This window comes from Aquarana catesbeiana, linkage group LG05, assembly GCF_042186555.1.
Source record: "Aquarana catesbeiana isolate 2022-GZ linkage group LG05, ASM4218655v1, whole genome shotgun sequence".
NCBI classification, from domain to species: Eukaryota; Metazoa; Chordata; class Amphibia; order Anura; family Ranidae; genus Aquarana; species Aquarana catesbeiana.
The window spans coordinates 417,906,844-417,931,262 of record NC_133328.1 but is presented as its reverse complement, the minus strand read 5'-3'; the positions used below and the strand labels follow the sequence as shown (position 1 = coordinate 417,931,262).

General features: G+C 43.7%; 1 protein-coding gene across 2 annotated transcripts in view; it reads left to right on the top strand.

Moving 5' to 3' along the window:
* Nucleotides 1–24,419, top strand: part of ATP9B (ATPase phospholipid transporting 9B (putative)) — a 581,467-nt gene that overhangs the window by 146,966 nt on the left and 410,082 nt on the right. For both annotated transcript variants that reach the window (XM_073631215.1, XM_073631214.1), the window contains exon 7: nt 8,251–8,302. In XM_073631215.1, coding sequence (XP_073487316.1) covers nt 8,251–8,302 — 52 coding nt within the window. The remainder of the gene's footprint in view (nt 1–8,250; nt 8,303–24,419) is intronic.

Here is a 24,419-nt window from a genome sequence, read left to right as displayed (position 1 = left end):
ATTGGATGTGGGGGCTGAAGGAGAGGTCAGAGTCAAGGATTACACCCAGCACCCTTGCATGTGTGGAGGGACCAATGGTTGTGTTGTTGATATTAATGGTGAAGTTACAGGGGGGGACCGTGAAGGAGGAAATATAACAAGCTCAGTTGTAGAAAGATTGAGTTTGGAGAAGTGGTGTGACATTTATGAGCTTTTATGGCATGGCTATTGAAACCGTAGTCTTGAAAGTCAAGATTCCATTCATAAAAACTAGAAAATCCACCTCTTGCAAAGTTTTCACCCCCAGGAAGTATTCTGGGAATAATCCTGACCTTTATGCAATCTGACCTGGATCTACATTTGGCCCTAAGTGCTATCAGTGAGCATATTCTTGCTCCATGGACCACTAGCCTCCTATTCCTTGTTAAAGACTTCTGTGCAGGATGTCTCTCATACAGTCCCACCTGAACAACCACCAGTGACTGGCGGATCTGAATTTTGGTTCTGCTTTTTGATTCCACCTCTTTAACGTATAATTTCCCTTTCTATCCTGTGCCCCTATTCACGCTTGAGTGTAGCATACAGTATATAGGTGATTTTAAGGTATTTTTTGGTGTGTTTGTGTGTTTTAGGCATACAATTCCATATAGAATTTTCTTAGAGGTAGGATGGTGAGTTTTTGGCACCATAGACTGTTGTTATGTGAGTGTGATAAAAACACACATAACATATGCTTTTTGGTGTGCTCCTTTTGAACTCAGTGGTTCCAAAAGTAACTCATATACTGTACCTTTTTAGCTTCAGGCATTGAGCCACAGGCATCTGCCTGCTCATATGTGAAAAGGAACAATTTTAAAGTATGGGATTTTGGTTGTAGAGCATTTTGGAGCTTTGTGCTTCGGGGCCACAAAATGATCAGGTGTGAATGGGGGCTTACTCACAAGGTTACCTTTCCTATTACCATCACCTACTGTATATGAGGTGTGTCTCAGCTAGCTGTCCTGTCTTGAAAAGAGCAATTGATTTTTAAACAAAGACACATTTGTGTTGAAGCCCAGAGCCCCCCTTCCTTCCTAAGGTCATTTCAGCCTTTCACCCCACGCAGGGCATTGTGTTCCAGTCCATCTGTCTGGCACTAGTAAATCCTTAGCACTCATTTACACTTGCTTCGGCTTCAACACACATTAACGGCTTGTTTACACTTGCTTCAAAACAAGGCTTAGGACACGCTTTGTTAAATCTCTCTGAACGCTAGTCAAATGCCCCTGTCACTAAATAAAATTGTTAGCTTACAGTCCTGCTTACACCTGCTTTTGCTTTGCCCTGCTTCGGCTTCGCTTCAAAAATGATACCCCATGTAGCTTTAGTGGTGCTTCAAACCCTCCATAGAAGTCTATGGCAAAGCTTGCTTGAAGCCCCACTGAAGCCCCACCAAAGCCTCACTGAAGCCCCACCGAAGCTTCATTGAAGCTCCACCAAAGCCTCATTGAAGCACCAAGCAAAAGCATAGTGTAAACAGGACTGTAAGCTAACCATTTTTTTTAGTGACGGGCTTTGACTGGTGTTCAGAGAGCTTTAACAAAGCATGTTCGAAGCCATGTTTTGAAGCAAGTGTAAACTAGCCCATAGAGATTTCTCTTCTCTGTTTAGATGTTAATGCTGTTGGTGTGTGTCTTACAGCTACTCCTTCTATTAGAAAGTCTAATTCTCTTTTTGTCATTCCTTGTGGGAAGACCAGCTTCTCGATCCATGATTTCTCGGTGGCACAGACAAACTATGGTCCAGACCTATTGCCCTAAGGATAAAATTCTACCTTTTCCTCTTAACCCACACTCTAGATCTGTAAGTGTTTCTATGACAGTCTAAACAAGTACCAAATCTAGTAATTAGGTAATGTATAGGTCTCATAATGTAAATAAAAAACTTAATTTACCTTACTTATGTTCTGTTCCTAAATATCCTAAAGAGGAACTGCAGTCTGCTCACATAATTTGTAATAAAAACATTGTTGCCATTCTGAAGCTTCCCTCCAACCACTTTGCATATTATGTTATATATACTGTGATTCTGTACTTGCCAAATATGCTGCAGAAATCTCCCTCCAGAAGTCTGGCTGCAACTGGCTGTAACTGTGGGTGAAGCTGCTGCCTTTTCACTTCCTTGATTTACACAGAGGCACACCTCCAGCTCTGAAGCTCTCATTGACCCACTTATGACTCATCCCCCCTCCCTTCCTAGCAAACTCTCTTGAGAGTGAGAGAGAGCTGTGCATGATGTCATAAGCCTAGGCTTTTTACCGGACAAGAAACAGGAAGTGGACTGTATAAGGTATTTACTGGCAGAAAAAAAAAAAATGTTTTACTATCCAAAGTTAAAACAACAAGGGCAGAAGATTTAATAAATGGAAAGATGAAAAAATGACTGAAGCTCTGCTTTAAGGAATTGCTTTTTTTTTGCTTGGATGTAGTCAGAGTTAGCCATGTCTATCTGAAAGCCACAGCCTATATCTGAAAAACTTGCTTTTGCAACAGCGTCTTGAAAAGTGCACCCTTATTCCAAGTCCACTATTACTAGATGCAGAAGACAGCACATTGTAAGAGCTTACTCTTTAAAGGATCAGGTACCTCCCGTACCCTTACGTACTCCATTTAATTTACTCCATCATATGGAATTGACATGTCAGTCGAAATTCTTTTTTTCCATCCACGCACATATTGGAAGTGCACTCTTTCTAAGCGCATTGCTAAAACTTATCCGGTTAAAAGGAGCTTCAAGGAGAAATGAGCTGTTCCAGTAGTAGATTCTGCCATTTTAGTAAGTGCCGTCAGTTCCTATGGAGGTTGTTCTGTATTTTAAGGATTCTGTTGTATGCATTTTAAAGCACTCTTAAAGACTTCCTTTTTCCTAGCAGCTCCAGACCTGCAACTGACTATTGCTGACTTGAGAGAACATGAACCTGTCTTTGATGACATTGTTCTCTTTAAACAATTGCAGCTAATGCTCTCAATTTTTTTTTTTTTTGGATGCTACAGAGAATGTATTTTGCCAAGTCTTTAGTATGTTTTACCTCTGTCTATGTGTGCATTATTTTGTGGTTAAAAGCTTAGTCTGCTGAACCTGCCTGTAAGAGGTGCCTTATACACATGCCTTTTCATGGTGAATGCCTGTTTGTGGCAATCCATTGACAAATTCATCAAAGAAGTCATTGGAGTAAGGTAGTCTTACCCTACAAGAAAAAGGCTAAATCTCCTACTCCATCGGCTACTGCCTTTACTCAAAGAAAGGGACCTTTTTACTCTGCGCAAGCATTAACCTCCAAGCCAAGGCCTAGTACCCTCTTTTAGTGCCTTGTCCAAAAGCCCCCCTCACACTGGGGGGATGCCCCCACTGTTCAGAGTGGTGGGTTTCTGTTGACAGTTACCTCTTGGTCAAAGCTATCATTTACAAAATAGAATTTTTGTCTTGGCCCAATTTTTACTTCCTACCTCCCAATCTGCCAGCACCAGCCTAGACATTAGTAGATTTACTGTCTGTCTTGCACCAGCCTCGGTTGTGCCAATCCAACAGAAATGCTCCAAGGTTTTTATTCAAATCTATTCTCAGTCCCCAAACAAACAAAGGGGCATCTGCTCCATATTGGACTTTAAATCGAAAAACGGTTTTCTTTGGATACCAAAATTCCATGTGAAATCTGCAAGATTTGTCATTGCTTCTCTCAGAGAGAGGAATTTCTTGCATCAGTAGACAAGATGCCTATCTACACATCCCCATCTTCCCCTAATATAAACGCTTCCAATTTTGTAGTACTACTATGTGGGCTTTCCTCTGCATCCTGAGTGCTAACAAAAGTGCAGGCCCCATTTTCTTCTCTTTTGCGAACCCATGGAAATTCATGTTACATGGTACCTTTTGCTGAGGGACTCCTCAGCCATAACCTTGTCCAAAAACATCCAAAGACGATTTAGTTCCTGCAAACCATTGGCTGGTTAAGTGACTTTTCAGTCTGCCCTCCAGCGCTGGCACTCTCTGGAGTCTCTGACTCCAGTCTTAGACACAGCTCAAGCCAAAATTTTCCTTTCTTACAGAAAATTGCCTCCTTAAAGTGGTTGTAAGGGCTGAAGGATTTTTACCTTCATGCTCCCCCATCTAATACCTAAGCCCGATCTCGTTCTATCGATGTGCAGGAGACTCAAGGCTCTCCTGGGTCTCTTCCTCCTGATTGGCTGAGATACAGCAGCAGCCAGTGAGACAGGAGCAGGGGGCAGGGCTGAGCAGCGCTCTCTGTGTTTTATAGACGCAGAGAACCGGCTCAGGAGCAAGCAGCATGAGTGCCCCCATAGCAAGCGGCTTGCTATGGGAGACACTTGGCAAGGGGAAGGGGTCCAGAGCACTGGCGGTGGACCTGTGAAGAGGAAGGTCGGGGCTGCTCTGTGCAAAACCACTGCACAGAGCAGGTAAGTATGACATGTTTGTTATTTTTTTTTTAAATACAATTTTTCCTTTACAATCACTTTATGGTCCCACATATGGATCCTCAGATGAATACAGCATTGCTTGTGTTCTGAAGCTCTGCTTCTAGTAGACTCCTTCCAGGCAGTTCCCTTTACTCAATTTCACTCAAGGCCTCTTCATCTCAACATCCTCATGTTGTGGGACAAGCTGTTCCACTCTCTGGATCATCCTATGCATCTATCAAAGAAGACAAATCTTTCCCTTGCATGGTGGATCTCATCCAAGGAGTCGGGAAAGTCATTCCTCCTCAATGCATAGAAGGTGGTGAAAACGGGGGCAGTTTACAATTCCTTAACGGTTAAGGTGACCTGGTCTTCAGAGGGGACAAGACTCTACATTAACATTCTTCAACTGGGAGCCATCAAATTAACTCTACATCTTTGGACCCCTCTTCTGCAAGGCCACTCAGTGTGTAGTCAGATAGCAGTGGTCTACATGGACCATCAGAGCAGCACCAGAAGTTGATCGGCCCTAAGAGAAATATTCTTAATACTCTGGTCAAAATTTTACAGTACAGTTTCATTGCTGTCCACATCCCTGGAGTGGACAATTGTCAGGTGAACTCTCTAATTCGCCAACACCTAGACTCGGGGGGTAGCCTGCATATAAACCATTATTTATGAATACAAGTCCTGTGCTGTACTCCAAGACAAGGAATTTACAGTTAAGTCAAATTTCCCATTTTTGCTGGAGTTGGACTTTAAAGTATGGTTGTTTTGTATGTATACTTGTATGGCTTTAGTAAAATACTGAAAGACCTGTTTTATAATAGTGTGTGTATTATATAATAAGGAACCTTCAAGGTCATTTCGCTGAAGCATAACTTATATGTCGTTTTTTCTGTTTATTTGCAATTGTAGATCGTTATTTCAATTTGCTGAAAGCTTCTAATTATTATTATTATATACATTTTCTTTTTAAATATGAGTTAGTGTGCTAAAACAATTTCATGTTTTTTTTTTTGCTTAATAAATATTTAAAGTCAAAACTTGTTTAGGATAGTGTATTGAAGAGCTAGGACCTCTGTCAGGTTTTCATCTTTGTTAATTTAACCACTTCAGCCCTGGAAGAATTTACCCCCTTCTTGATCAGAGCACTTTTTGCGATTCGACACTGCGTCGCTTTAACTGACAATTGCGCGGTCGTGCGACGTTGCACCCAAACAAAATTGATTTGTTCCCACAAATAGAGCTTTCTTTTGGTGGTATTTGATCGCCTCTGCGGTTTTTATTTTTTGCGCTATAAACAACAAAAGAGTGACAATTTAGAAAAAACACAATATTTTGTACTTTTTGCTATAATAAATATCCCCATTTTTTTTAAAAAAAAAAGCTAATTTTTTCTCAGTTTAGGCTGATATGTATTTTTCTACATTTTTGGTAAAAAAATTGCAATAAGTGTATATTGATTGGTTTGCGCAAAAGTTATAGTGTCTACAAAATAGGGGATAGATTTATAGCATTTTTATTGTTATTTTTTTATTTTTTACTAGTAATGGTGGCGATCTGCTATATTTATCGTAACTGCGACATTATGGAGGACACATCGGACCTGCCGCAGTATAACTGCGGCGGTTGGTCGGAAAGCGGTCCATTTTAAAAGTCTTTTTCTCCCCTGAGCACATTTTAAGGGATAAGTTCACCTTTGAAACATGTTCCATGTGTTTTTTATAGGGTGGGACATGTAACATGTTCCAGTTCTGCACCTTCTGCCCCTGATACCCCCCCTGCACACACACACACCTGCTGTCACTTTTAAAAGTGGCATGGCTTTATGGCCACACAGCCATGTCCTTCATTCAAAGTTTCCTGTTGATGAATAAACTATAGATACCATCATCCACTGTGGCAGACGTACTTGTAGTTTGAATGAACTGCGGGTGTCCTGTTTCATACTAGTTAATTCGCCCTGTCTATGGGAAACAAAGCTGTAGGCAGTGTGTGCAGGAGCCTGACATTGCACCCATGATCTGCTGATTTTTTTTTTTTTTTTTTATATAAAGGTGAACTTAGCCTTTAAACTGTCACCAGAATAGGAATAAAGGAGAAAACTTTTAATTGTGCACTTATGACAACTGCCTAGAATAGGATTGTCCTCCATTTGGACAATCCTCTCATTTCTTTTATTGTCTTTGACACACTTTTAAATTCAACAATTCTATGCAAAGACATACTGATTCTACCCCACACAACAGTTAGACCCCTTTCACACTGGGGCGCTTTTCAGGCGTTTTAGCACTAAAAATAGTGCCTGAAAAGCGCCTCTCAAGCCACCCACCGAGTGCTTTCACACTGAGGCGGTGCACTTGCAGGACGTGAAAAAAAGTCCTGCAAGCAGCATCTTTTGGGCAGTGGAGGAGCGGTGTATACACTCCTCCACCACCCCTGCCCATTAAAATGAATGGGCGCCGCTTTCAAATCGCCGTAAAAACGCTTTGAAAGCAGCGCTAAGCGGGGGCTTTTAACCCCTTTTTAACCCCTTCTGGGGCTAGTTTTAGCTGCGCCAAAGTGCCGCTAAACCTATCGGCGCTTTACCGCTGACGCCTGCACTGCCCCAGTGTGAAAGGGGTGTTATGCATGTGAACTGAACACTGATGATAACATTATCATTGAGTAAAAAAATAAACATTGTTTTAGATGTGTTTTTGTTTTGTTTTAGTTTGCATTAGTTATGTGTATTTGTGTATATCTTATTATCTGTAGGCAGCTACTTCTGGTAAAAATCTTCCATTCAGTGCCTCCTTCAGAGCTGCTGGATATTGGCCCGAGCAGTTACCTTTTGGCGCTAAGGCTCCGTTCACATCTTGGCGTATGGGGGCAACAAACTGCGCAATGGGGGCAAAAATGCGCAAATATAATCACGGGACGCCCATCGCCCAAAAGAAGCTCATGTACTTCTTTTGGATGACAGGCAACCCACGATTCTGTTCACGCGATTTTACCACGATTGTCGCCTGACGAATCGCGGGAAAATCGTGCCGAGTTTGGGGTGCGAATTTGATCAATTGGCAGGTAATGCATGGGGACCACACGGCTTTCCCACGATTTGCGGCTTTTGCAAATCGCGGCCAGAACCGTAGCAATTCTGCCCCCAATTTGGACCATGAAGATGTGAACAGAGCCTAAAGGTTCACGACAGCCACTGCTACTGAGAAAAGCTGAGCAGCTAGCCCACCCCCTCCTTCCCTCTCCACCAGTCACAGAACTCGTACTGTTATTGTGCTAATATTGTTCCATAATGCATCGTGTTCTGTGATTGGAGGAGGAGCAGCTGAATGACAAGATCTCCCATGCCCATTCACAGAATAAAAAAAATAAACTTCAGCTATAACATTTCTCTTACAGCTTAAATAATTGATGCCATAGAAAGGAAATTACAGTGTAACTGACATTTACCTTAATAGTATATTTAATATTGCATGCTTGCTACCTTGTGTTATTTATTATGGTGTTTATATTATTTTTGCAATTTAGACGGATGTATACAACATCCTGAAATAATTGCTATTTCCTATTGAGATTCATACTGAATTTAAATGGTTTACCAATGGGAAGAATTTGAAAGGCTTAACTGTTACTTAGTTATTGTATAATTTTTTTTACAATATTGATTGCTAAATTGGAAATGCAGAATATAAAGTACTGAGAGAAATCCTATTTTAATTGCATTTCAATCCCATTTGTGACCTTTTGTAGCTTGTACTATAGAACATATCTTGATAGGAATTTTTTTTTAATACGTACATTTATTTATTTACAGAATCAACGAATCCCAGCTGACATGGTCTTTCTTAGAACCTCAGAGAAAACCGGTATGTCAAATGTTTTGGCTGAACGAAATGCAGAAAATTAGGTTTGTTAGCCATATTCTGCTTGTTGCAGTCTTGACAGATTAACTATTCAGTGAGAACTGACAAAGTTTTGTATGTTGAAACTGCACTGACATTTTATAAGATATATGGGACTATTTAATCAGGCAAAGAGGAATGTGTAGCAGCCCATCAGATATAGCCTGTTGTTCTGAATGCTGTAAATGGATGAAAGGTGATGCCACACTGCTATGGCTACTGCCTTTTTGCATATAATATTTCTACAGGGTGCTTGTTTTTTAAAGTGACACTGTCACCCTGACCTTGTAGGGCAAAATGACAGTGTCTCTGCCAAGAGCCCCCTTATGATAGTCACCTTACCATCACTGCCTCGCTGCACAGACAGTAAAAAAAAGACTGGTGTCCGGTATACGGAGGGGACAGTAATGCCACCCCCTAGATCAAGTGACCATTCTGAGGCCTAGCGATCGGCTATCAGACCTGAGCAAAGGAGAGGAGGTCACATATTTCTCCATACCGAGAAGAGCCGGATATTGTTTCTGGCTGTGGAGCAGAAAGAAGTGGCAAGAGAGCATTGGCAAGGCTAGTATAAAGAGATGGTTGATGGGGCTTTGCATAGACAAGATGAATATGTCTCTTCAAATAATCCTAATGGCTGTTTTTTTTGTTTTTTTTTAATGTCGCAAGCATTTGTAGTGCTAAGTAGTGTCTAGATGTACTTTTTTGGCCCTAATCCTGTTTATATCAATGTTGTAGTTCAATATTTTTTTGATAACATACTTATACAGTGCTTGTTTTCAGTAAATATAGAAGATAAGTGTAAGTTTTTTTAATTGGCTAGTAAAATACAAGGTTAAATTGTATCATTACTGTCCAGAAACCATTTTTACCTCCAGAAATCATTTCATATTTCTGTCGTAAAGTCAAATACATCCTCCAAATGCCCAATGGAGGGGCTTCTGGAAAGGTACCACACTATATCCTGCAGCCTTGCAAATTGCTACCGCTAAATTTCCATACTGGATGGACAGAAATACAAATCAATTAACAGGTAAAACAGCTCTCATGTATTTCATCTATGTATTAAGCCATTTTCTCAATTTCAGCTTAAAGCAGAACCAAAGTCGAAATACTTGAAAATGCTCTTCTCTCCAGCTCCTTCCAGGTGCTGTTTTTTGGCTACAAAAACAAAAGAGGGCCCACCAGCCTTGCGCAATATCCCAATAAACAATTTTTCGATAAAGCCAAAATAAATCTTCGCAAACAAACTGTGATATACAAAGCTGATCAGAATAGTCATCAATGACAATATTGCTCAATCCGCTGCATGTACTTCGTGGCTTGGGAAGACGCCACCTGGATCTTTTGTAGCTCATGCATTTCAGGGATGCCCCCTTTTTCCTCAGAGCCAATTAGCTTAGAACCTTATGGCTTGACTTTATATATCTAACTAAAAATGACAGAAGAATCCTTTGCTCCCTTCCAATAGGAATAACATCCAACTTTCATTATATCACTGCAGCACCTGAGGCTTTTACATGGCAATGGTTATGGAACATTATTCTGCAAGGGCAACCACCCAAGACAAAAGAAAAGTTCTGGTATGTGCCATTTATGAGTAATAGAAGTATATTTTGGTATAGAGATGCCAAATGTCATTTTCTTAATCCATAACATCATTATCACTTTTAAGAATTTGTTGTAGTCATCTACCTCATGTCAATTGATATTAACAGTCAAAGTTGCATTACTTTCGTAGAACTAAGCCCACTCTAGTAATGGGAGGTGCAAAAGATTCTTATGTCAATTTTAGTTAGATATATAAAGTAAAGCCATAAAAGGTCTTAGCTTTTTGGCTCTGAGGAAGAGGGGACACCCCTTAAAACACGTAAGCCAGCAAAGATCCAGGTGCCATTTTCCCAAGCCAAGGATTCTGATGAGCTTTGTATATCATAGTTATATGTGACTATATTTATTTTGGTTTAATCAATAAATGGTTAATTGGTATAATGTGCAAGGCTGGTGCGCCCTCTCTCTTTTGTTTTTGTAGCATGTTATCTGGCCGTCCCCAGTCCTGAGAGGGCAGCAAACTGTGGCGCTTCATTCTACTCCTTTTAAAATTGGATGTGTGAGAAGCATTGGTGTCTGATTACCACAATCTTATGCAGGAGGTGGTTTGCATTGTTTACAGCTGATCTTTGGCTATCTTGATTGGCATGATGACCTAATTCATGTGCAGCTCAGTGTACATGCCCACAAGACTGTGAGTTTTCTGCTAGTGTCTATAGGTGATGAGAATCTCTTCTATTTGGAACCTTGTTCTTGCATCTCTAAGCCTGTTCCTTACACCCCTTCTGGTGCAGAGCTGGGCTATATCTGAACTGGTCACTACAACCAGAAAGCCAAGAGAGACTGTATTCTTATCCTGTGTGTAAGAGCATGCAGCCTGTAATGTCTGCCATTCCTCTGGTGTTAAGCATACCCAGTGCTCTACAGGTCCAGGGCAGTGAAGTCAAGTCCCTGAAGGCTCTGCAGAATGCCTGTCGTGATAGGTGAAGTTTGGGCCTGAAATGACATACAGGAGAAACTCCTGTTTTATGGGTGGCCTCTTTTTTTTTTTTTTTTTAAATTCTCTTTATTAATTTTAATAGGTTTACAGAGACAGAACCTTGGGGCATTCCCCGGCTCAAAAAGTACCATGTAAATCGGTACCTAACAACAGGTTATCTGCCTATTACATTGCTGTTTTCGACAGAAAAACAGATAAAATACAAAACAAAAGCTAAAATATAAAACAAAAACTAGATATTACTGCTCAACCACTCTAATTGGAGAGATTATGAAAGGAGAATGTGCAACTCGTCTTCGATGAAAGTGGGATTTCCCAAGAGGGGATTCTGGTACTAGGCCTAGGACATTAAAGGTTCAACTATAGGGGTGTCACAAGGGACTTAGCAAGTGTTAGCACAGAAAGAGGAGCTAGTGGGTGTCAGATATACCGTCTATTCTTGAGCGGCATTAGTGGAGGTAGAGTCAAGCCATAGTTTCCATATTTTGTCAAACTTAGCAGTACACCCACGGGAGAGGTATGTGGCTTTATATAATGGTAATGTAGAATTGACCAGGGCTTTCCAAGAGGTCAGAGAGGGCGCATCAGGTTTTTTCCATTTTAGTAATATTGCTTTACGGGCGTAAAAAAGTAGAAGTCCTATGAGGGTCTTAGTTGCTGTGCGGTGCGCTAAAGAGCCCACCAGGCCAAGCAAGCAGACCGGTACAGTCAGCGGGATTGGGAATGTTAACAGTGAGGTTATAAATTGCGTCACCTCTACCCAGAAAGAGTGTACTTTGGGACAGGACCACAACATATGACAGAAACCGGCCCCCACGCCACCACATTTCCAACAGCTAGGGTAGGCCCCAGGATAAATTTTGTTCAGCCGTTGCGGCGTTAAATACACCCGGTGTAGAATCCGGAATTGAATTAAACGGTCCTTCACTGCCACTAATTGAAGAAAAGGGTATTCCCACATATCCTCCCAGTCCTCTGTATCTAGTTCAGGGAAGTCAGCCCTCCATTTTTCTTGGAGAGTTTCAAGCCCAAAATGCATTGATGGTAATAGTGCCTTATATATGGTGGATAGGGGTTTTACCAGCTCATCATTCCGGAGGAGGGATTCTAAGGTGGAGTGAAAGAGTAATGGTGGTTGAGTTTTGAATTGGGAAGAGAAGGCATGTCTAAGCTGTAGATATCTAAAGAAGTAACAATTGGGTAGGTCATGGTTTTGTTTGAGAGTGTCAAAGGGAAGAATAGCCCCGTCTTTACATATATGGTCGAGTATCCTAATGCCCCTTGTTGCCCATAAGCTCGGGTCCGGTATAGTGTGAAATTCAGCGAGGAGCGGATTAAGCCACAAGGGGGTATCCGGGGACCATCTGTTTGGTTCTGTTTTATGTTTACAAACTTGCAATTGCCACACCTTTATCACTGAAGTCATAGAGTGTGTGAGAGTCGCTGGCGCTCTGGGACCTCTGTATAGTGCATTTCTCAGTGATTCAAAGGACCCCAACGATGCTGCCTCCAGCACCACCGAGGCGTTTGTATCATCAGAGATTACCCAATTATGTGCGTGGACAAGTAGGGCTGCAAAGAAATATTTTTGGAGGTCTGGACAGGCCAGGCCCCCCTCCGTCCAGGGTCTACGGAGGATAGACCTGTTAAACCTGGGGGATCCAGACCTCCATAGGAAGGAAGAAAGGATGGCATCTAATTGTGTAAAGAATTTTTTGGGTATCCATACTGGAGTGTGTCTGATGATGTATAGAAAAATAGGGAGGCACTTCATTTTGAATAGGTTTATTCTACCTATAAGAGATAGGGGCAAATTATCCCAAGCTCTCAGTTTGGATTTAAGGTTTGATAAAAGGGGAGTAAGGTTCAAGGCAACAAAATCTGTCACCTTGGGGGTGATGTTGATCCCCAGGTAACGGATCTTTGAGGCCCAGGACAGTGGCAATGAGGGGTCCGCCGCCTGCTCAGCCGCTGGGTCGATAGGCAGGAGTTGGGATTTTTCCCAGTTGACTTTCAGTCCCGATAAAATTGTAAAACGAGAAAAAATATTAAGAGCTTCTCGAAGGGAGGGCCCAGGGTCATTAAGAAAAAGCACCAAGTCGTCGGCGTATAAAGCTAATTTTTCAAATATGGAGCCCACTTGTATGCCTACCACAGCATTAGAGTTACGAATGGCAGTGGCTAGTGGTTCCATCACCAGGGCGAACAAGAAAGGGGAAAGTGGGCACCCCTGCCTAGTTCCCCGTTGTATCTGGAATTGTTCTGAGAGCATGCCCCCTAGTTTAATTTGTGCTGTCGGGGATTTGTATAGAATGGCGATCCATTTACAGAAGGTGGGGCCAAAACCGAAGGCTTGTAATACTATATGCATGTAATCCCAAATGACTGTGTCAAAAGCCTTCTCCACATCCAAGGCCACCAAGACCCTAGTCTGGGAGGAGGTCGGAGGAAGCTGCAAATGTGTCAACACTCGTCTCAAATTTATGTCTGTGGATTTTCCAGGCATAAACCCAGTCTGATCTATGTTGATAAGGGAGGGTAATACTTTAACCAATCTAGCAGTGAGAATCTTGGCCAGGATTTTTAAGTCATAATTTAGAAGTGAGATAGGCCTATATGAGGCACAAAGTCTTGGGTCCTTTCCAGGCTTGGGGAGGAGAACTATGTGGGCCTGATACAGGGTAGGTGGAAGAGATCCATTCTCTAGACAGTGTGTGTAGAGGGCTTGTAGCCTGGGGGCCAGCCTCTTTGCGTACGTCCTATACCAATCTCCCGGCAGACCATCTGGGCCCGGTGTCTTAGCAGGGGGAAGGGATGAGATCGCCAATTCAATCTCCAAGGTGGAGATCTGGGCGTCCAGAGCCTCCACATCCTCCCGCTCCAAAGAGGGAAGGGAGAGGCTCCGGATTTCCTCTGTCATGAGTTCGGAAGAGACAGGCAGAGACTGGCTATACAGTTCCCTAAAGTAGTTCCCAAATTCCTGAAGTATGGCTTTCGTGCCCATAATCGTCTCCCCGTCGGGTGTATGTAGTTCAGATACCACCGTCTGGTAACGTGGTTCAGCAACTAGATTAGCTAACAGTCTGCCGTTCTTGTCACCTGACTCAAAAATTCTACCGGCCAATAAAGTTACATCATTGTTCGTTAAGGTGGTATAATGGAGGTTTAACTCTCTTCTCGCCTGTGCCAATAGCAGATAGGCCTCCGGAGAGGGGCTACGTGCGAAGCAGTCGGCCGCTTCAGATGCACGGTCTTCGAGTTGTGAAGTCAAGAATTTATAGTCGGCCCTTGCCGCTTTGATGGCCGAAATGTAGTAACCCCTCGTGGTCGCTTTAAAAGCTTCCCATACCGTCTCCACAGAAGCCGTATCCTCATTGGCAGGCCAGTAAGAGTCCAATAATGGAGTGACAATTTCTGCAACCGTTTCATCTTGTATCCACCGCGGAGCCAATCTCCAGGTGCCTGGGTCATTCTTCCCACCCACACCGAGGCGTATCTCCAAGGGGGAATGATCTGATAGCCCCGTCGGTAGATAGGATGTCTCGGATAGCTTTGAGAGAACAGAAGCACTGCCAAACGCCAGGTCGATCCTTGAGCTCGATTTATGAGATGAGGACAAGTGTGAAAAGGCCTTGGCAGAAGCGTGCTTCCATCTCCAGAGTTCGGTGAGGGCGAAAGTGTCAGCCCAGTGCCTGAGATCCAAGTTCCCCTTACGCTGTGTGTTAGAGGAGTCAAGGACAGCGTCTAGAATGGAGTTAAAGTCCCCCCCAATTAATACATGAGCAGATTGGAAGGGTGCAAGTTTCTCATAGAGAGTGTATAGTATGGAGAAGTCTACTGGGGGGGGTAGATAGACATTTACCAATGCCCACAAAACTGTATGTATTTCCAGCAATAAAATGATATACCTTCCTCCAGGGTCTGTAATGACCCTGACAACCTTACAGGGAAGAGACTTATTAATGAGTATTGCTACCCCTCGGGCATAGGTGGAGTAGGTAGCGTGAAAAGCTTGTCGGACCCATGCCCTGCGCAAGGCTAGGACTTTACTGCCAGTCAAGTGCGTTTCCTGAAGAAACAATATATGAGGTTTGTGTGTGTTGAGGTATTTAAACAATAAGGACCTTTTGAATTTGTTGTTAAGCCCCCGTACATTCCAAGAGAGCAGCGTAATTTCAGACATTAGTACACCTGTGAAAAAAATTTGTTAGCAGGAGTAATCAGATTAGTAAATAAAGGCAGTAAGACAGTTTCTGGCGGTCTAGTACACAGATAGATCCTGAAGTATGTATATAGAGAGAGCAGAAGAGCGGTGAGCATACTTAAACTGTAGGGAAAAAGATCAACCCTACACATAGCAAAAAACTCCCTGCCACGCAGCCTATTCCCCAACATAACTTGGCTTGTAGCTTGATCCCAAAACTAAAACAATAAAGTTGGTGACTTAATGGTAATCAAGGGGCATAGAACTAAGCGAATCACGACCCTGGATTGAAGTCACAGCGTTCTATCAGAGTCCATAGATTTGTTTAATTTGTGGCTTAAACTCGTAGGGTAGCCATTTCCGTGGGCATGCGTTCCTTCTCGATGAGAGGGGACGGGCGGTAATTCCTCCAGGTTGATGGAAAGCACCTGGTCTTCCGCTTCTTAGAGAGAAGCCGTGGGGGTCAAGTGTGAACCTCTTATCGATGTATTCTTGGAGAGGCTCCGGTGCTTACAGGAAGTCTGGTAGGATAGAGTTGGCAAGGATGTGGGAAATCCGTGCATCAGATAACTTTTGTAGGGAAAGTGCTTCATTGCAATTTGATCAGCCAGTCATCAGCATCCGCTGGGTTGTCGAAGAACCGGATTGTTCCGTCATGCTGGACCCGCAGACGGCTAGGGTAGAGCATGCTGTACTTTATGTTCCTATCTCTGAGCCGCCTACGAACATCATTGAAGGTTTTTCTCTTCCGCTGCAAGTCAGCCGAAAAATCAGGGAAGAGGAGCACAGAGGCGTTTCCATATTTGAGTGCAGGGTGTTTGCGAGCTTCAGAGAGAATCCTGTCCCTGTCCCGATAGTTAAGGAAGCGGACCAGAAAAGGCCTGGGGGGGTTTCCAGGAATAACACGGCCCGTGGGCACCCGATGGGCCCTTTCTACCACGTAGGTGGGTGGGACATCTGTAAGGCCCAGGAGGTTTTTAAAAAACTCTTCCGCAAATTCAGCCGGGCGATCCCCTTCCTCTTTCTCGGGTAGCCCCAGGACTCTGATGTTGTTGCGCCTGAGGCGGTTTTCAGCGTCATCAGACTTTGCGACAAGGGACTGTACTGTGCGCTGCAGTTCGGCAATGGAGGTGGCATGGGTGGCTGTAAGATCTTCGGTGGCTGTTATTCTAGACTCAGTTTCGGACATTCTCCCCCTTATTTTGTCGAGGTCATTTCTTATAAGGTTGCACTCCTCCGCAAGATGGTCGATGCGCACCAGCAGTGAGGTCCTGCTCCGTTCGATCGCAGCAAGGATCATGGCTGTACTATCAGGAGGCAGTGGGGCTGATATTTCCGCCTCCGGGGCCCCCCCAGGATCCATCTCCATTTCGGCCAATAAAACCCGGAGTCGTCCGATCAGTGTGGGATCCTGCAACGGAGAAGGGGGCGGTGGTGGCCGGATCGGTGAATTGGCTGCCGCGGTCTTGGAATTCTTTTTCCCCTTTTTGGAGGAGGAGGAGGACATCTGGTCAGTCTCAAGGGGGGGGGAGCCTTATAGCGGGCGATCGACTTCCAGGTCAGCGTTCAGGGGGCTGTAATCTAGATCTGCAGCAGGCTATGAACACCAGGGGGTCGCAGCACAAATAGGCAGGTCTTGGTCGCCAGCAGCCCTCCACCTCTCAGCAATCCCTCTAGGTAGGGGGGGTAGATGGCTGGGTATATCAGGTAGGGAAGGCCCAGAGCTCAGGGACAGAGGCAGAGGAAGGATGATGCAACAGGGCCCCAAAACAACTCACACCGGCAGTTTACACAGGGCAGCTGGGCACAATGGGTAGGATGGTGAATGTTAAGGCTGGTGAGGCAGATGAGCAGTGTCCGCACTCCGGAGCCCGGGACCGGCCGCCCGCGCCGCACCTCCGCGGGCCGCGGCGTAGGAAAGAGCGGTGTCTGGTAGGCTTCGCTAGGCCGCACTAGGCCGCGACCGCAAAAGACAGTCCCAGCGGCCCGGCCGGCCACCAGGCCACCTCAGGCAGATGGATGGGCCGGCAGGATGGCGAGGGGAGAGACCCTTACCTCGCGATGAGGCCGAAAACAGCTCCCTCCAGCAGTGCACAGGCCCGGAAGATGGCGGCGGCCGCGGACGCACAGGATCAATGGCCCCTCGGATGGCAGCGGACGGATCCTCCACAATACAGGCCCAGAACTTGGCACAATGTAGAGAGGGACAGGTAGGTAGGTGGACTGGCTGTTTTTATGTTTGTTTATGCACGGATGGCTTAGGATGGAGAATAGGATTCCCGGAGCTCTTCACTAACACGTCCGCCGCCGTTCACATCCGGACACGCCCCCTATGGGTGGCCTCTTTAATAGGAAGTCCAGCCTCCTATGATGGACAGAACAGTCGTCCAATGGCAGCGCAGGAGACAGGACTTTTTTTTACAGCGGCCACCATGTAAACAGGAAATACTCCTGTATGTACGGCACTCGTCCCACCCCCTCCCTGTCCCTTCCAAGGCAGCCAGCATGTATATCTTTTGTGGCCCCCGCCACTCAGGGATTCCTTGGGGGCCACAAAAGATATACACGTCAAAATAACCAGGTAGGCCGTCCGAAACCGGAACGCGGGTTGCGATTGGACATGCCTGCTGTAAAGGATCAATAAAATAGTGTGGCTCTAAATCAATATGTAGCAATAATAAATCTGCAAACTTATTATATATAAAAAAAAAACCTCAATAAATAAAATTAAAAAAAGTCCCAATTCGTAAAGTGCAAAAATTATGAAGAAAAGTTAATAAATTGTGTAAAATCTCAAACATGATGAGGAGCATATAATTCCGAGGCCGAAGTGAAAGTGTAAGTAATGCCCCAAGTGTTTGTCACCGTTGTGATTTCACGCCATGCCAAGTAGCTGAATCAGCCGCTTACCAAACAATTTGGACCGTTACAGTAAAATGGGCACTTCTTACAGTCTCCCCATGCCTCTTGTTTTCCTATTATTGCTGATAGAGGAACAATAGATCATATCAGATCCAATCTGTATTCATTGAATGGTGGTCTTAGCTTTAAATCTGCTAGCCTGAGACCAGAGTACTCCAAACACGTTTCCGAGGCCCTGCCTTCTTCATCAGGCAAACTTTGCCTGAAGAAGGAAGCAAGGCTTTGTGCAAACACGTTGCGGCCCGCCCCCCTCCCGTTCATCTTGGTCCCCTGTCAGCGGTGTTGTGAAGGCTCATGATGCCACCGCCATTCTGTCCTTGCTGCGGGTCCTACCTGTTCTTCACAGCCATTGTCCAGTCCATCCTGACAGCTGAAGCTGTTTCCCTGCACATGCCTACATTCACCAATGGAACATGGGATCTGAGTTTTACATATAAATGTGCCTTTGAATAAACAATGTTGCTTTTATCCACGCTGATCTGGCACCCCGTTCAATTCTTTTGCATCTCTTTTTGTCTTGCCAACAGGGTCTCAAAAAGACACCCTGCTTTCAAGTCCACTATTGCCAAGTGGATAAGACGTCTCTGAAGAAGATGGTACCTCTAGTACCATTATTTGCTCACTTTACCAGATCGGTGTGGCATTCCAACATCAGGCATCTGTTGCACAGCTCTGTAAAGCCACCACTTGTTCACCTGCCTTCAGTTCATACATTCTCCAAGTTTTATCAGGGGGATAAAACTCGCTCATTGGTAATATCAATTTTATCAAGATAAAAATCTTGCCCTTATTTTAATATGTCCTTAGAAACTTCCCAGTGTGGATCCCTAAATAAATGTTTTAATGGATTGACAGATTGCTTTCTTCCATTTTATGGCACAGGGGAGCCCCTCACCTTAAATTAGCCATACTGCAACAACTGGGGGGGGGGGGTCGGCGATTCCTAATTTTTATGAATATTTTCTTGCTGGCCAATTGAATTTTGCTCACCGCTGGCTGACAACTCCCTATGATGACGCCTCTGTGTCCCTGGAGGCGGCCTGTGTGGGATCATACAAGGTTCTTTCCCATCTAGTTTCCCCTTACTTCCCTACCTCCTCTATGCGCTCAGTTATAAAGGCATGGTATGTGGTGCAGGGGTCTACACCGTCTAGCCCTGGTCAGCTGTCTCCCTGTGTTCCGCAGTGGAGAAATCCAAACTTAATACATTTTTATGATTATCCTGATTCGGATAAAATATGGCATTAGGACGTTACAATATATAGTATCTAATGGTTCCCAAATGGCCTTTGGTCTTAAAGAGCGCTAGGAATTGCCTAATGCGCAATTTTTCAGATGTATTTAATTGAGACATGCCTTTTTGTCCCAATTTGGATCTGACCCTCTTAATCTCAAACCTAGTGACATAGAACGTCTGACCCACAGTGACACGCTAACCAAACCGGTATCCACTATCTATAAGTACCTCTTTCCAGAGACGGTTCAATTGCTAGAGCCCTTAGGAGGCTGCAGCCTCTGGTTTGGATCGTGATGAATGGGATGATGTTTGGGAAGCTCCATTCAAAGTGGTTGTATACCCTTTTTTTAATATTTTTAGCTACAGGTAAGCCTATAATATGGCTTACCTGTAGGTAAAATGAATATCTCCTAAACTTGTATTCACTTTGCATGCAGCCGCTGACGTCAGCAGCGCATGCACTGTGATGGTCCTGCTGAAGGTCCGGCAGACGCCGGACCTTGCCGGAAAGAATCCTCTCGCAAATTTGCGAGAGGCATGGAGCATCTCCAGCATAAAGAGGATTGGCCCCTATATATCCTAGCCAGCCTAGCTGAGTTAAAGTTAACTCTGTGCAAAAATTTGTAATGAATTAAGCCGTCTCTAGTGGAAACTAGGCACTTAAAGCGGTTGTATACCCGCACAATTTTTTTTTTAAAAACCTGTAAGGGAAAAGGCATAATGAGCTAGTATGCACCACATACTAGCTCATTATGAAATACTTACCTTAGAATGAGGCATCGACAGCTGATCCCGGTCACCACCGAGGGAGCTGACATTTCCCCTTGGTGTGTCTTCCGGTTCCTGGCTCCGGCCACTCCCAGCGCGGAACACGGAAGACACGCCGAGGGGAAATGTCAGCTTCCTCGGCGGTGACCGGGATCAGCTGCCGACGCCTTGTTCTAAGGTAAGAATTTCATGCCTTTTCCCCTTACAGGTTTTAAAAAGAAAAAAATTTGTGCGGTAATACAACCGCTTTAAGTGCCTAGTTTCCACTAGAGACCGCTTAAATCATTACAGATTTTTTGCATAGAGTTTACTTTAACCCAGCTAGGCTGGCTAGGATATATAGGGGTCAATCCTCTTTATGCTGGAGATGCTCCATGCCTCTCGTAAATTTCGTAAATTGCCCGAACATTAAACCCTTTTGGCAGGAAATTGCTGCGTGCATTCAGTCAGTCACTTCCATCTCGATTCCCCTCTCAGTTGAAGCCTGTTTACTAAGTCTGGTTGAACCTCTGGTTTCCACTAGAGCTATACGTGAGAACACCCTTTTACTGTTTTATGCCAGGAAATTATCATTTTGTCCTGGGAGAAGTCCTCTGCCCCAACATTGGCATCATGGAAATCACTGGTTAATAAAGCAGTCCTTTTTTTTTTATGAAGCTACTTATTCAAGTAGAGGGGTTTTGGCCAAATGTGAAAAGGTATGGGGTGGCTGGACTACATCTACAGACACAGTCTCTGATTTTCTATGAATGTATTATTTACTCCCTGGTACTGTTCAAATAACTGTATGCAATGCATTTCAGGGGTGGTGTTAGCTTATCCTATTCTAATGATATATTCAGATAGGTGTTTTTCTGGGAATCCTTCTCCTTTCAGTGGCTGAGATCTCTCAACCTCCCCCATCAGGAATGTTTTACCACATATGGTTTGAGGGGGGCATTGCCCCACTGGACTTGACATATGCTTGCCTCCTGCTGGAGGTTATTGAAGTGTGCATGTTTGACAGGGCAAATGGTTTTGTTTTGTGTGTTTTTATTTTTTTTCTCTTTTTATTGTAACGTTTTTTCTTGTTTCCGCTATTGCTTGTTACCGCGGTTTATGCTGTTTTGTACACTTTTATTGTAAAATTCCAATAAAAAGTTATTTACCAAAAACAAATCTCAACCTAAAGTGCAGGACTAATACGCAGATCACGTCCGGATATTGTAGTACGTGGTGTCATCAGGAGTGCGGGCTCTGCTTTGTCAAAAAAGTTCTTCTGGGGCTCCAAGAGCAACTTGCACACAATGTATCAAATACATCTGAAAACCAGAAGCAGGAAACAGGTAGCACTGATTCCCTCCCCTCTTGCTTGTGTTTCTCATTGTGTGTTAGAAAACTGAGGCTTCACTGAGATGGGTGGGAATTACTGCTTTTTTTTAGGCATTGTCTATTCATATGAATGTGGCAACATAACCCAAGTAATCATGCATATTAACTCATTGGGTCCTGTTATGTACCCTCTAAGAAAAGGATTTTACAGGTAAACTAAAAATCCTAAATTATTGCAGAAGAGACATGTGCACGTCTCTTCTGTGATAAATAGCCTGCCTGCTCATAAGTTTTGAAATTTTGAGTTTAGTTCCACTTTAAAGTGTAAGTCCACCCTAACACTAAAATCCCATGCATCTACAGACATCCACGATCTAACAGTAACCTATTTAGTCTTGTAAAGAAGAAATCAGTATACATACAGTATTTTACAAAAGTAAGTACACCCCTCATATTTTTGTAAATATTTTATTATATCTTTTCATATGACAACACTGAAGAAATTACACTTTGCTACAATGTAGTGAGTGTACAGCTTGTATAACAGTGTAAATTTGCTGTCCTCTCAAAATAACTCAACACACAGCCATTAATGTCTAAACTGCTGGCAACAAAAGTAAGTGCACCCCAAGTGAAAATGTCCAAACTGGGCCCAAAGTGTCAATATTTTGTGTGGACACCATTATTTTCCAGGTTGCCACTGGAGTCCTCTTCCACTCCTCCATGACGACATCACAGAGCTGGTGGATGTTAGAGACCTTGCCCTTCTCCACCTTCCATTTGAAGATGCCCCACAGATACTCAATAGGGTTTAGGTCTGGAGACATGCTTGGCCAGTCCATCACCTTTACCCTCAGCTTCTTTAGCAAGGTAGTGGTTGTCTTGGAGGTGTGTTTGGTGTCATTATCATATTAGAATACTGCCCTGTGGCCCAGTCCCCAAAGGGAGGGGATCATGCTCGGGTTCAGTATGTTACAGTACATGTTGGCATTCATGGTTCCCTCAATGAACTGTAGCTCCCCAGTTCCGGCAGCACTCATGTAACCCCCGACCATTACACTCCCACCAGCATGCTTGACTGTAGACAAGAAACACTTGTCTTTGTACTCCTCACCTGGTTGCCACCACACACACTTGACACCATCTGAACCAAATAAGTTTATCTTGGTCTCCTCAGACCACAGAACATGGTTCCAGTAATCCATGTCCTTAGTCTGCTTGTCTTCAGCAAACTGGCTTTCTTGTGCATCATCTTTAGAAGAGGCTTCCTTCTGGGATGACAGCCATGCAGACCAATTTGATGCAGTGTGCGGTGTATGGTCTGAGCACTGACAGGCTGACCCCCACCCTTCAACCTCTGCAGCAATGCTGGCAGCACTCATATGTCTATTTCCCAAAGACAACCTCTGGATATGAAACTGAGTATGTGCACTCAACTTCTCTGGTTGACCATGGCGAGGCCTGTTCTGAGAGGAACCTGCCCTGTTAAACCGCTGTATGGTCTTGTCCACCGTGCTGCAGCTCAGTTTCAGGGTCTTGGCAATCTTCTTATAGCCTAGGCCATCTTTATGTAGAGCAACAATTCTTTTTTTCAAATCCTCAGAAAGTTATTTGCCATGGGGTGCCATGTTGAACTTCCAGTGACCAGTATGAGACACCAAATTTAACACGCCTGCTCCCCATTCACACATGAGACCTTGTAACACTAATGAGTCACATGACACCAGGGAGGGAAAATGGCTAATTGGGCCCAATTTTCACTTAGGGGTGTACTCACTTTTGTTGCCAGCGGTTTAGACATGAATGGCTTTATGTTGAGCTATTTTGAGGGGACAGCAAATTTACACTGTTATGCAAGCTGTGCACTCACTACTTTACATTGTAGCAAAGTGTAATTTCTTCAGTGTTTTCACATCAAAAGATATAATAAAATATTTACAAAAATGTGAGGGGTGTACTCATTTTTGTGAGATACTGTACCTTTTTTGAAGCCGATCCAATCTGGATTTTACAGCTAACAGTGGCTGTGAAATGAATGGGGAGTGACGTCACCCATAGAGTTACTATGGGGCTTCCGGTGTCGGCTGGCTCCTCTGCACCCGCCTCCACAGCGAAGCAGCTCCTGACAGCTCAGCTTGGGATCGGGTCAGATCGTCTTCAGAAAGGGTATGTATAGCGATTTCTACTTTTGCAGATTTGGATAGGTTAGTCTTAGATTGTGGATGTCTGTAGAGGGATTTTAGTGTTAGGGTGGACTTCTACTTTAAGTCTAAACTATAAAATGTGTACCTTTTTCCAGAATGGGAAGTATGAAAGATGGTGTTAACAAAAAATTAGCAAGTGCTCGTTTGGAGTTGAAGTTGGGGGAAGGTAAAACCAGGCAGATGAGCTGTGTTTTTAACAGTATAATGGTTAAATATGTGGTGGCTGTTGATGTACACCTTAGGTTCACTATAGTTTTTCAGCTATACTATAAGGTATGGAACTCTCCGACAAAAAAATCACTGTGCTCAACCCAGGTGTATCCAATAATAAGTGTGCTACGGCTGAAACTCCTGATTGCCTCTAATTTGACTGTGTACAAAAGTCAGCATTCAGCCTTCGGCTGTACAATCTTCTTTATTGAATCATAGTGTAAAATACACAGATAAGACAGAGCTAACGCGTTTCAGCCAAGAAAAGCCTTAGTCCAATTTGGTTTACCAAAATGAAATGAGTAGAAGGAAATATGAATCTTATCTGATGTGCATTGTAGCAGTGCTATAGTGGCCATAGCAGGAGAGACTACAGTAAAATGGTAATACAAGTGGAGGCTTTTGATGTACACCTTAGGTCCATTATAGTGTTGCACCCACCTTAATATAAGGTATGCAGTATATTTAATTCTCTTGAGGTACTTGCTTTATGTATCTTCAATATACTTTTTGCTATAGCTGCTGTCAGTAAACTATGTTCACTGAACACAGTGCATGTGAGAGCTGTAAAACGATTTTGTTGTGCACACATAAATCATATAATAATGCCATTGGTGTTGATTTATTAAAACTGGAGAGTGCTAAATCTGGTGCAGATCTGCATACAAACCAAT